The sequence below is a fragment of the Ptychodera flava genome, chromosome 1 (assembly GCF_041260155.1).
Source record: "Ptychodera flava strain L36383 chromosome 1, AS_Pfla_20210202, whole genome shotgun sequence".
Taxonomy (NCBI): Eukaryota; Metazoa; Hemichordata; class Enteropneusta; family Ptychoderidae; genus Ptychodera; species Ptychodera flava.
Window position 1 is genome coordinate 59,543,695 of NC_091928.1, and position 13,504 is coordinate 59,557,198.

General features: G+C 38.3%; 1 protein-coding gene across 1 annotated transcript; it reads left to right on the forward strand.

Moving 5' to 3' along the window:
- The first annotated feature begins 12,504 nt into the window (after positions 1–12,504).
- On the forward strand, positions 12,505–12,924 carry LOC139146197 (uncharacterized). The gene has a single exon (XM_070717608.1). The coding sequence runs from the start codon at positions 12,505–12,507 to the stop codon at positions 12,922–12,924; it is 420 nt and encodes a 139-aa protein (XP_070573709.1).
- Positions 12,925–13,504: the final 580 nt, after the last annotated feature.

Here is a 13,504-nt window from a genome sequence, read left to right on the forward strand (position 1 = left end):
ACTTTTCCATTTTAAAATCCGTTTTAAACTTTCTATAAATGCGTAATTTGTTATTCTCTCCTTATGATGTCTTTTCTGCATCAACTTCATTTTTCCATTTTAAAATGTAGTCATTACTTATCTTAGCTGTTAAGTTTTTCACACTATGTTTATAATTTTGCCAAAAATTACCAACACTCTCAAATCCTGTAATTTCTTGCATTGCAGTTGCCCAGGCCATGTATTGTTAGTACAAAATACCATCACCTCATGGATCAAAGTATTTTCTTTCTTAGTGTATGTTCTATACCAATATTTAACCATCATTTTCTTGATAAACGTTAAAAGAGGATGCCTGCCCATCTCACCTCTCACTGCTAAATTTGTTGCTGACTGATTAACTTGGAGAAGTATTTTACACAACTTAAGATTCAATTTTTCAATTGGTGTCCTATCTGAATATTTCTCAGTTCCCCAATTTCACATCCGTAAGTTAGTATAGGCCTAATAACATGGTCAAAAATATGAATCCATGCATGCATATTTATGTTAGCTGATGAACTGACAACTTTTCTTATATAAAAGACGCTTTCAGTGCCTTCTTGTATAGAGTCTTCTTTCAATGTCAAACTTCCCATTACATTTGAAGTCTATGCCTAAGTATTTGTAGCTCTGAACAATTTCCGATTTTATATTATCATAATAAAAGCTATATATCATGTCAAACGACCCTAGCATCTTTGTTGAAGACTGTTACATTGGCTTTGTTTGTGTTAACTTTCAAATCCCAGTCGCTACAGTATAAATGAAGTTTGTCCGAAGCAACGTTGTAATCCAGCCTCTGATTCTGAAATTAATACGAGATCAGCAGCATATAATAGGAAATTGATCAGAGACTGTCCTAAATTAACTGGTTCACACCTATCATCAAAGTAACCTGATAAATCGTTAACAACAGATTAAAAAGAATGGGACTAATATTGCAACCTTGCCTAACTCCTCGCATTGATTTGAACTGTCGTGTGATTCCACCTTTAAGTTTTATACTGTATTTGACTTCGTCATACATACTTTTAATTATTTGATAAATATTGCCATTAATATTGTGTTTTAGTAACTTATAATAGAGCCTTTGACGCCAAATACTATCAAATGCCTTTCTAAAATCAACAAATCCTACAAACAACCTATTTATATTTTTCCTTTTATCCTTCGCATTTTCAATGTTTGATTTATTAATATACTTATCAATAACCGATTTTAAGATGAACATGTTGTCTGTTGTTCGAAATCCAGGCCTAAACCCAGCCTGAAATTGACTTAGAATATCATGACTCTCAACATATTTATGTAATCTGTTATTCAAAACTGAAGTGAAAAGTTTTGAGAGACAACTTGATAGAGCTATCCCTCTGTAGTTATTTGGGTTATTTTTATTCCCTGATTTGAAAGGTGGTTTTATAATGCTAGTGCGCCAAATGTCTGGAAACTTTTTTGAATTTAAAATACTATTAAAGAGTTTTGTAATTGGTTTCAGAAGGACATACTGACCACTTATTAACATTTCATTGATTATTTTATCATCACCTGGCGACTTTTTCTTTTTTAAACTGTTTAATTGCCTTCATGATTTCAGTGGATGTAATACCCCCACACAAATCTTCATTATTTTCCTTACTTTCTAGCTCCTTTATAATTGTGTCTAATTTTGAACTATGGTTATATTTCTTATTTTGATTTTGAAATGCTTGATCCATTCCTCAACACTTATACTATTACTGATATCATCATTTGTTGGTAAGGAATTGTTGGTTTTTAATTCTTTCAATGCACTCCAGAATTGATCTAAGTTACCACCATTCACTTCCGTGATATTATTTAAAAGATTCTCCTGGTACATTCTCTTTTTAGTTCTAATTAACTTTTTATACTCCTTCTTAAGTTGAAAATAGCGACCTCTCACATATGGGTCATTTAGATATTTCACAATCAGTTTACGCATTGCTCTAACTTCACGTTTTATTATAAAACATGATTTGTCATACCATCTACGACCTGTTTTCTTTTTCACATTGCCTTTCTTTATAACTTTATGAGTGCAGGTTTTGAGTGACATGTCTGCAGTCGTGTAAATTATATCATTCAAGCCTTGTACAGCATCATCAATATTACCAGTCAAATAATTTGTGTTTAAATACTGACAGAGTAATTTTGGAACTGACTAGTGGGCTTTGGAGAGCCTCTTGATACTTCTCAGTTGAACTTTGTTCCCATAAATATCTTTTGGGAAGGGGGTTTAGACCCGTACTGTTGTCCACATTTTCAGTTCTGACTTGCCCAGTGAGTGCAAAAGATAGTGGACAATGATCTGATAAGTGGGTCAATTGGTGAACTCTTAAGTATTGAATTTTAAAGTGAAGGCTTGATTGTGCAATTACATAGTTCACCAGGCTTGAGCCGTTATATGTGTAACATGTAAAATCTCCATACAAGTCGCCAATTTTTCTGCCATTGACAATTTTCATGTCTGTTGATAAACAGAGGTCAATAAGTTTCCTTCCATATGAATTGATATTATTATCCTTATTCAATCTTGCTCTGAAATTATCTATAGCATACATATTTGGTAATGTAATATGGTCTCTTGAGTCATCTGTAACGTAATCATCAAGTCTTCCTGTACGTGCATTGAAATCACCCATAATAATTATTTCACCCTCGGATGAGTAATTGATTATTTCTTTTTCAATATCTTCAAAGAGAGTATTTACCTTCTCTTTGTAAATGGATGAATTATCTGGTGGGAAATATGTTGCACAGATAAATATGTCTTTTTCAAAGTTAAATTTTTTTTATCTAGTTTGACCCATATTGTATCAGGTATAATCGTAGAGATTTTCTGTACTCCTCTTTTATATTTATGTTTGAACAGAAATATAGTACCACCAGAGTTCCGTTTTGCTGGTTTTTTTTTTCCTATCACTACGAAAATAACTAAAATCAGATAAGGAAAAAATTGTCTACAGAATCTAACCAACTTTCTTCTAAAGCTACAAAGTCAAAGAATTAATAGTATTCAAGAAGTCTTGGTCATTCAGCTTCTGCTTGACTCCTTGAATGTTCCAAGTCATAAAAGTTAAGGTGTTATCCACCTGTTGTCGATAAGTCTCCGATAAACACATAACAATGGCCAACTAACGACTGTTACTCTACTAGTAACATAGTTGTTTTAACAGAATCATACACACTTATACAAAATTTTTCAAAAGAGTTATCAGCGAATGGACTATCTGGTCATTTTTATTTTGCACAGCATCTTCCCTCCCAGTACTTTTATACAGTGGCTTTGTTTGACGATGTTGATATTGTTAATTTCCATGTGATCGGTACTGCCCTGTAGCCTGTCTGCTGTACTGCACTGGTTGACCTCTCCTGATGAATCCACTCCTGTTGCCATGACCTGACCTCGTAGATTGACCCTGATGAGCTCGATTTCGTTTCCATCCATCATCGCCCATTTCATATCTGCTACTAGTGATCGGTACTGCCCTGTAGCCTGTCTGCTGTACTGCACTGGTTGACCTCTCCTGATGAATCCACTCCTGTTGCCATGACCTGACCTCGTAGATTGACCCTGACGAGCTCGATTTCGTTTCCATCCATCATCGCCCATTTCATATCTGCTACTAGTAACTTGACACCATCCCTTTCAATGTGTATTCCATCCTTTGCAAACAGATGTCCACTCGTTGCCAACTTCCTATGTTGTATGAATACCAGCTCTTCATTCTTATTGCAGAATTCTTTAATGTTATTGTTAATTTCTGTAATATCAACATTAATCGTATCATATCCAATCCTAGGTAAAATTGCAGATATTCCAATTTTGGCATTTGGATATTTTTGTGTTGCAGTTTCAGCCATTGTTTGGAGTGACGTCAGTACTGATTGTTTGTTTTTCTTTGTTAAGTCATTTGTTCCCACGTGGCAAATTACAGATGATAATTTTGTGGGATCAAAATTTGAATCCTGAATTTTTTGGACAGCCTCTTCAGTTGTGTATACCATATATTTCTCTGCAATGTTTGGTCTATACATCTGGTCTATATTCACACCGTTGATAAGTGAGTCACCAAGTAGAACATGCTGTACTGATGCCAGATCCTTTTGGATGTGTTGTGAGGTAGTGGTAACTGTAACTTCCTGACCGGTTTCTAGATTTCTGTTCTGGACGTGTTGTGTAGTTGTGACTGATGCATATGTCTCACTCAGCATTTCATCAACTTCCTCCTCAGATGTATTTTCAAATACCTGGTAATGATTGTTTAGGGGAACTCCCGATTGTCTTACATCACTTGCAATTAACTTTGCTGATGCCGTTGATGGTGGCCTGCGCTGACTTTCAAATCCTCTCCCCGACTTACTTCATTGAGATGTAGTGACAGCTGTTCATACTGGTTACTCATGATATCGTATTTCCTGGAGAATGTTTCTGCTGCTTTCCTTAACTCATTGTTATCAGCCGTCAATTTATCCAAAGCAACAGTGGTAGTTTCTTTCAATTTTGTGAACTCTTGTTGCCATGGCATTTTGTCAATATCTTGCATGTTAAGTTTTTCTTCAAAGTCACGGGTGTTCTCTTTCATCTCCTTTTTCAGTTTATCATTAGCTTCACCAGCTTGTTGTAATTAGCTTTCAACTCATTGTAATATTTTGTACAAGTACAAGCTCTCTGTTGATCCTGCTGAAGCGTTTTTATCAATTGTTGATTTACAACATTGATAGATTGAATGAGTTCAGTCATTTGAGTCTGTAACTCCTCCACGCATATTTGGTATCATATAACCTCCTCTCTAGGACACAGTAATTTTTCTCAATTGCCCCGTCTAGATCTGCTGGAGGGAGTTTCAAATTTATGAACCAATTTCTTTACAAACCCATCATTACTGTCTGTATCAACTTTATCTTCTGTGAGTTGCACACATTGATGATCAGTATTTCCAGCTGTATCTGGTTTATCAACAGCTCCATGCATGTGTGTACGTTGGCCAAACGTATTGAGGCCACCATCTTGGTTTTCGAGTTCACAGTCATTTTGAAATCACCGTTATTTCTATTAACAGATTGTTGAAGTTCAAGAAAGTCTTTATCTGCCCAGTTCTCAAAACTTGAACCATGATTCCGCCTTTGGTATAGAATGTCAACACTACAAATTTATGCTCTCTATCGTCTTGCTTTCCCTCCCAACAATTCCACAGTGTAAGAACAGCCATCTTGCCCCCTGACAGATTTGATTCTTTCCAGTCCTGTTAAAGTTCGTTCGCCTTACAATAGCTGTCTGTATACTTATCTTTCGATGCCTTAACCCATAATGGCAATCTGGTTGTGGTTGTCTTAAACTTGATGTTGGTTGGTACCGCACTGCTAATTTTGCAGTCATACTTGAAGTCCGTATGTATAACTTCATCAGCTTGAATTTCCGCCATGGTTGGGTTGGTCACTACCGTGGTAGACTTCGCTACATCGTACACAAAGTCCTCATTCATATTAGGCCTAGAAATCCTTCCTGCCTTGTTTTCTGCCATGACTCACAGGTTCCACGTATGTTACTTTTAGTTCTTGTGAGTATTGTGTGAGTATAAATGTTGTGCAGTCTATGAAAACACCAGTTACTTGTAGAGCAAGCAGGACTACATGTGCTCTATGCTAGCCGCCATTGTTATATATGTTTATATGACTCCGTAGGGAACTCAACCCCCCCTCCCATTACAGAATTAGAACCATACTCCGTGGGGAATTCCTTAATACTACCATCGGCACTGACATGTCTATACACGCAGCTGACCTTTATATGACTTCTTAGGGAACTCAAAAAAAAAACTTTACAGAACTAGAACTATACTCCATGACCAATTACGTGCATGAGCGCTCTGTGCGCATACACCCCTTTGGAATGTGTTGAGACATGTCCCTTCAGAATGCACAGCTGACCTATATATGACTCCGTAGGAACTGTGTAGGGAATTCCCCTTCTGACGTGTATAGACATGTCCCTTTGAAATGTGCATTGGCTATATAGGCAGGTTTACCCTTCGGAACACTACATTGCTATAATTTTAGAAATTTCAACCGAGCCCAAAATGCGAGGGTATATCATTATTTCAAACAAAATGAGTCGTTTCAAGCTAATGGTACTTATATCCAAAGTGTAAGTGATTGGATCTTTTTAACAAATGAAATTTACTATTTTCTATACTACTACAGGCAACAATATCTAAATCTTTCTTGTCTTTATCTATGGTTATGATAATATCACAAGGTGTTCGTGAATCTGTTTTTATAGGGATACTTCCAACTAAATCATCAAATCGTCTGCTGTAGCTAATTTTATGCATCTAATAAAAACTCTACCATGCTTAAGTATTTTCATATTGTCTGTCATCTGTTGATTGGCCGTCTGTAAAGTTAATACAGCTGACTCATCTCCCACACTCTTCAGACCCAGTTTCTGCAAAGTTGTGTCCCAAAATAATCTTACTGGAACCCGCTAGCCGTATATGAACAATAATTCTTCCAGAGTTTATCCACCTTTGCAGTGTATTATCTGATTTCATGATTGTAGTATGAGGACTCATCTCGAGGTGAATCGGTATACCGAGTAGTATGATGTATGGGTTATTAGGCTTAAGCCAACGGCGAAAATCTAGCAACTTATATTTGTTATCATTACTGTCAAAATAAATCACATTTGGAGTCCCTGGCAGTTCAGCAACCCAACCTGCAATTTCACTATCTAGTCGTATTTTCTACCCTGGGTTGGTAACACTGCTGGTGGACAGAATTGTCCCCGAGGTTATCGTTCGCCCCAGTTTAAAGCGATGAAATTCGTTTCTTCGCTTAAATAAAGTGTGTATGTGCGATGTATGATAGTGCGCATGAGTGCGTGAGTGCTTCACGAACTCTACAACGTGTTGAGCGGTCTCAGTCAGAAAAATGTAACAACTTAGCCGGCTATTGAACCACTCTTTTTTAGGAGTGGAGATTTAGCCGAGCGGTTCTGTCTGTGGCATCTCAGCTAGGCGACTGATTCCATATGTTGTGGGTTCGAATCCGATTGAAAAACTAGCCGTATTTGAACAGCAGCAGTGGCCAAGACAAACTGTTTTTTCTCTAACTTTATATCGAAGGACGTAATCCTTGTTATGGTTACTTGCGATCTTAGTATTATTGTTAACTTTAACATCACTCAGATCTTCAAGCTCAAGATTTAGTCCGTAATTTATACCTAGACCAAAGTTACTAGTGCCTGACATGATTGTCGTATATACAGTGAAAAATTCAATAATACCTTGTAATAATATACAACACTTAAGGATGATCATTTGGATTGAAAGCAAAATGGGCGAACCCATTACTGTTAATTTTAACCCTAGCATTGACATACCATGGTTTACCAAAATAAGACTACTAGAGTGCCCACATTATAATTAGTGGCATAACATAACAGAGTCGAATAATGTAATAAAATATCAAGAAGGCAGCCAACCGAAGAAGACTAAATCAATACATCCAGGTAACTACAATATTGATACCCTCAACAAAGCGATTGGGATGCAGCAGAAAATCTATTTTGAAAAATGTCTCCCGACAAGCTGTGTTTATCTAACACTGGCTAAAGATTTTAAAGTCTATTTTAATGCTACAGGTAGCTTCGCCAACCTCGTTGGTTTTTCAGATAGGTCAGAGGACAATCCAATTATAAAAAGTACTATGAGTTAGAGGAGAGCAGATTTCATGACAGTTACCGAATACATAATTCATTCAGATGTCGTCGATGTGACTGGAAATTTTGTTACGAACACAAGCGGCTCTGAGAATCAGTACATACAGGCAAAAACTTCCTATCCAGGATACAAAAGAATTAAGTGAAAAGGTTATCTATGACTTTAAAAGTGGCGACTCTGCTATCACCATGCCTATGAGAAAGGGCTCAGGATACATATTTTAGTTCAATGCGTATTTAGATGATGGATCAGGACAGACAGGGAGTCAATTTCAATAACTGGCCAACTAGCTTTTGTATTGAATTGTTGTAGCTAGCGCATCAGCACAAACCATCCTATGACCAATCCCTAGCAATATAGGTCATTTCACTTTTTTTTTGCTCGGGACTGGGCTGATAATAATCTGAAAATTCAACTGGTGCGACCTTTGAAACCACTTTCAGAATCTCTATCAGAACGGTTCCCAAAGGGCGCAGTCACTGCCTCTTCTTCCAGGATTTCTACATCTGTATCTCTTAATTTGGCCGCAGCAAGTATATCTTTGGCCTGATTTTTTTCTCTTTCCCAATCAGCCTTGAGTAATCATTTGTCTCATCAGACATTACAGTCATGTTCAAATTTTTCTAATGCTTTATCATGCAGGACATTTTCTTCAATAAAATCACTGCCGTTCCCACTAAGCTTTTGACCGATTATGTGTCCACCTGTGAATCCCGTTGTGTTTAATACAGCACCGAGAACTGTCATTCCTACTGCTGCAGCCATGGTTGACTCCGTAGAGTCTATATACATTACAAAGTATAAGGTTTATTTTTAATTTTTTTAATTTTAATTATTGAGCCCTTTCTCAATGGCATGGTGATAGCAGAGTTGTCACTTTTTAATATTTTTCTGTTCAAGGTGTTTTGTCGCAACTGCAGCAGCAGTCGCTCCTCCTAATTTTGCCAATTGAGTGAGATTTGGCTGGCATGGATCACCAATCTCCATCTTTAGAAATTTGCTAGAGATCATAAGAAATCCCATCGTAAGTCCTGCGATTGCAATACCATCATACATTGTGTTGACAACTGTTTTAGTATCCATGATTGCTGTGTGTATATAAAATAGGAAAATAAAATAATTATAATCCATGTCATACAATTTAGAAGGACTGGGACCTGGTCTGGCGCTCTGTTTTGCTAGGGACTCCGTAAGAGCAGGTTGCATTGTGTTTCGAAGCCTTAACGGAAACATTCTGATAGGGGTTCGAGGGAGGGCTCACGCGTAGGGGGACAAATATGCTGAGCACACCCCCAATATAGTCCTAGTGCAGTCAATGAAACTCCTATAATCCCTAAAACAATATAACAATTATTATACCATCTGTCACACTGTTGCGTCTCTCTCACATAGATTGACTGAAAAAACAAAAGACAGTTTTACCAGGGTGAGGTCAGTCACTATCGCAGAGCCATCATAAGTCACTGCTAATGCTTGGCGCTTCTTCATCTTCTTGTTCTGTCTGTTCCATTCTGTTAATCTCTGCCATGCAGCAACTCTCCCTGGATGCTTCGTCGGGGGAGTAATTTTCTCCATGTTGCGCTGCTGGGTCAGAGGAGAAGTTGAATCCATTTATCTCAGGTATTATATTAAGTCCGATTTTTTTGAAAATCTACATGCTTACCCGTTATTAAACCGGTTGAAACTTGAGCAAGTAGGGGTCTCCATGTTAGGCTATGCATCCTGATATCCGTTTTATTTCACTGTTTATAATAAAATCCTGTTTTTGATCAGAGGAATAGTTTTCTCAGTCATCGATTGGGACTACCTGACTTATTGTGCCAGCTCCTAGATCCATCAATTGAAAGCTCCTTGCCAAAAAATAACTTGCTTTGACCACTTGCAATGATAGAGAGTATTTTTTCATGCTTCATCTCTATTATGGATCGGGCGTCCAAAGGTGTGGAGCCTTTCGTTCCGCTAGGGGAATGCGCTGCATTTGCCACTGCCGATTGTATAATATTCTTATTCTTAGTACAAAAATAAAATACATGTTTAAACCTATACCCGAAATATAGTATCAGCAAAGTCAGGAATGTGAGGACAAGAAGCCATATCGAAACCATTAGTATAGATAGCGGCTCCAAAGGGAATATTCTCCTCCATTAAAATATATCGGTATGCAGAGACACATATTACAGTCATGAGTACATTCCTGATTGCCCTTCAGCTGAATAAAAAAAACATATACCATCGGTACAACATGCTGATATTTCTTCTTAACCAAACGACATAAAACCCTTCTAATGGACTTAGAAATATATGTAACGCCGACAGACAAGTTCACTTTCCACCTGTGGGATATATTCAAAGTTAATGTAATTACACATTGATCAGCGAAAGAAAGTAAGATATGGATGGGCGGCCTGCACATGAAATACTGGGACGAGCAACTGAATTTCGCCTTATGGTGCAGCACTACTGGTTGTGGTATTTCATTTGCCCATCTCTTTGAAAGCATATTTCCGCCGCAAATACGATCATTCTGTCGTTTTTTATGTATACTTTACAGTACGACGGATCCTTCATGAAATGGAGTTTTCACTCCCCGATGATGCCACTATCTCTAAGCTGGTGACAATCCGTATAATCTTGTGAAATATGAACTTCTCTGTACTGAATTTGGGAATATAAGTCCCACAACGTCTGACTTTCGATATCGCAGCAGGAAGTCTCAAAACTCAGGTCTTGGCTATGGCTATGAATGACCTGTCCGACAGCCTGCCGCTGTATACAATGGTAACGACTTTTTCCTATCCTCCAATAATGGTTATTATACACATACCATTTTTGGAAAGAAAAAACATGTGCTGCCCGACAAAGATAGGCCACACTATTATTTCTTCCGAATGATGGATCTGAGGGACAATACAATAGTTTCATATCTCTGAAGGGAGACTTGGGAATAACAATGGCTGGTGTCGCCCGCCTCAATTAAAGCCTTGAAGCATAATATATTGTATACTTGACGCAAAAGCGAATATTTGTAGTACCATTGTAGGCGATACTGGTAGTGCAGAGCAGGTACAAAAAGAATTCGGCGTTCTCCTTGAAGATGAAATTCGTAATACCGACAAAGTAATCAGTTATTGGCGATACCAAGACACAATAACGAATACGGGTGTAAAACTTGATATGGCCGTTTCGCCTAATTTACTTCTCTTGCCATCTAAAATGGTCATTCTTTCAGGTCCGGCGATTGCAGGTTACAATAATGAATTGCAATATGCAACAGAATCTATGGTCTTCGGGGTAAACGGAGATATAAATACAGAAATCCGAGAAAGTGCTAAACATGAGGCAATGGATGGGGACAAGGATGCTGTGCAGTGGCAGCCAGAGCCACATCATGTCGACATGAGCCGATTCCATAGGGTTCCCCTAGCCGAGCCCATTCCGAAGGTGAAGAGACCAGTGTAGACACAGTCGCAGACACTGGCACGGATCCCGTTCATGAATTTGGCTTGTTATCCTTAGCCATATTCATTGGATTTATGTACGGAATATAGATAAAATGCATGCGCTCCAACCACCATTCAACATGATTATAACTTGGCCGACAAATTCTGGCAAAACAGAATATGTGATGAATCTCCTCACCGGACCGTACCTAGGGAAATTTGAATATGTAGTCTTCATTTGTCCGACATTCATGAACAATAAAACGTATAATAAAACATTCATATTCACGGATGATAATGTGTTTGTATTTCCGGTCGGACTCGATGCTGTGGATGTAACTCAGCCTTCATACATAAGGAATGGACCGGCACTAACACTCTCATAATCCTCGATGACTGCACCTCGTCCAAAGATATGAAGAAGTGCAGTGATGTTTTAGTCAAACTTGGCTTCAGTGCCAGACATGATGGATTATCTGTCTGGGTTCTGACTCAACAATATACTAGTATCAGTAAACCCTTCAGGGAAAACATACAGATGTTAGTACTTTTTTACACACCGAGCAAGACAGACAACAAGACTATTATAAAAGAATATAGAATGGAGATCTCAGAGTGGGAGGCCTGGGACCTAGTCAGGCAATTAAAAAATAGGCCATGCAGTAAACTTGTATTTTGTTTGTGTCACCCGTATGGCATGCAATTTTTAGTATAAGGAACTATATTGAAATATGAGCAAGCTACCATGGAACCCGAAGGAACTCTAAGAGAACTATACTACAACCAGAGAACTGGTTTTGAAGGTGTACAAAAATTATATGAGTAAGCGCATGCCGCCGGACTGAAAGTGACCAAAAAAGAGGTGCAGGACTGGTTGCAAACTCAACTAACTTATAATCTACATAAACCGGTCAGTCTAGGCACGTTCCGAAGGGGACGGTGCGTCTTCGTATCAGCGATAGACGACCAGTGGGAAGCAGCTGATCTTGTGGAGATGCCTGTACCGTTCGCAAAAGAGAATAAGGGTATTCGATATATGCTGACAGTAATCGATGTGCTCAGTAAATATGCATGGGCCAGGCGATACGGTCAAAAACGGCCGATGATACTCTGGAGGCACTGAAAGATATAATTAAGAAAAGTGGCTGCAAACCCGACAGACTTCAGACAGATGAGGGGCGGGAATTTACTAACCAGAAAATGCAGAAATGGCTTGAGGAGTCGGGTATTCACTGGTTTCACACATACAGTGATAAAAAAGCCAGTGTTGTGGAACGATTCAATCGTATTTGAAGACCCTGATGTGGAAATACTTCACATACAGACAGACACGCCAGTGGCTCACTATTCTACCAGAACTTCTCGAGAACTACAACAACACTGTACATGGAAGTATCAAAATGAAACCAGTCGACGTAACAGAGGAGAATGATTGGCAGGCATTTTATACATTATATGGTCCTGAGATGGCAGCCGCGGGCGTCACTCCTGAGTTCAAGCCGGGAGAACGGGTCCGAATTACCAAATACAAGTCTAAGAGCACTTTCAGGAAAGGATATTACCAAATTGGACAGAGGAGATCTGTCCAGTTACAAAGTGGTTACGCAGCTGGACTGGGAATGCTGCCAGTTAACAAGATAAAAAATCTGAATGGAGAAGAAATACTCGGCACTTTCTATTCCAATGACCTGCAGAGCGCTGCTGGTGCAGACGAGCTGTAAAGAGTCAAAAGAATTCTGAAGACGTAAAAAATTAGAGGAAAGAAATACTATCTGATAAAATGGAAAGGTTATCCAAAAAGTTTCAATAGTTGGGAGCCAGAGGAAAATGTTATTAGAACTACTTAATAAGTACCTGCCTGGTATTTGCTCTAGTTCCTGGTAAGTACTCGTGCAAGTGCTTACAAAAGTTATTCAATAAGTACCACGGAGCAAGCCCCAATTTCTTGAATTTCTTGAAAGTACAAAGTGCAGTATTACCCCACCCCTGGCCAGGTATTTATCATGTATTGTCGTAAGTATATACCTATTGCATCCTTGAAGGCTGTATGTGGATGATGTTGCAGACAGTGATTGCCACATATTAAGTTTGCAAGTTTGCAAGATCCCGGTGACCGGGAGTCGAGTCGTCGCCGCCTGCGACCAAAATTTACTGCATCGTAACTCTTACCACTTCCAACTGATCCATTTATGAATATGAATGACATTTTGTGATACCTATATCATAGAAATTTCTTTAAAATATTTTTCGTACATATATATTACGATAGCTTTTAATGAGCTTGCATGCATAATGAGACCG

Bases quoted from the DNA above. Each gene is read 5' to 3' on its own strand.
- LOC139146197 (XM_070717608.1), top strand. From the start codon at position 12,505: ATGTGGAAATACTTCACATACAGACAGACACGCCAGTGGCTCACTATT.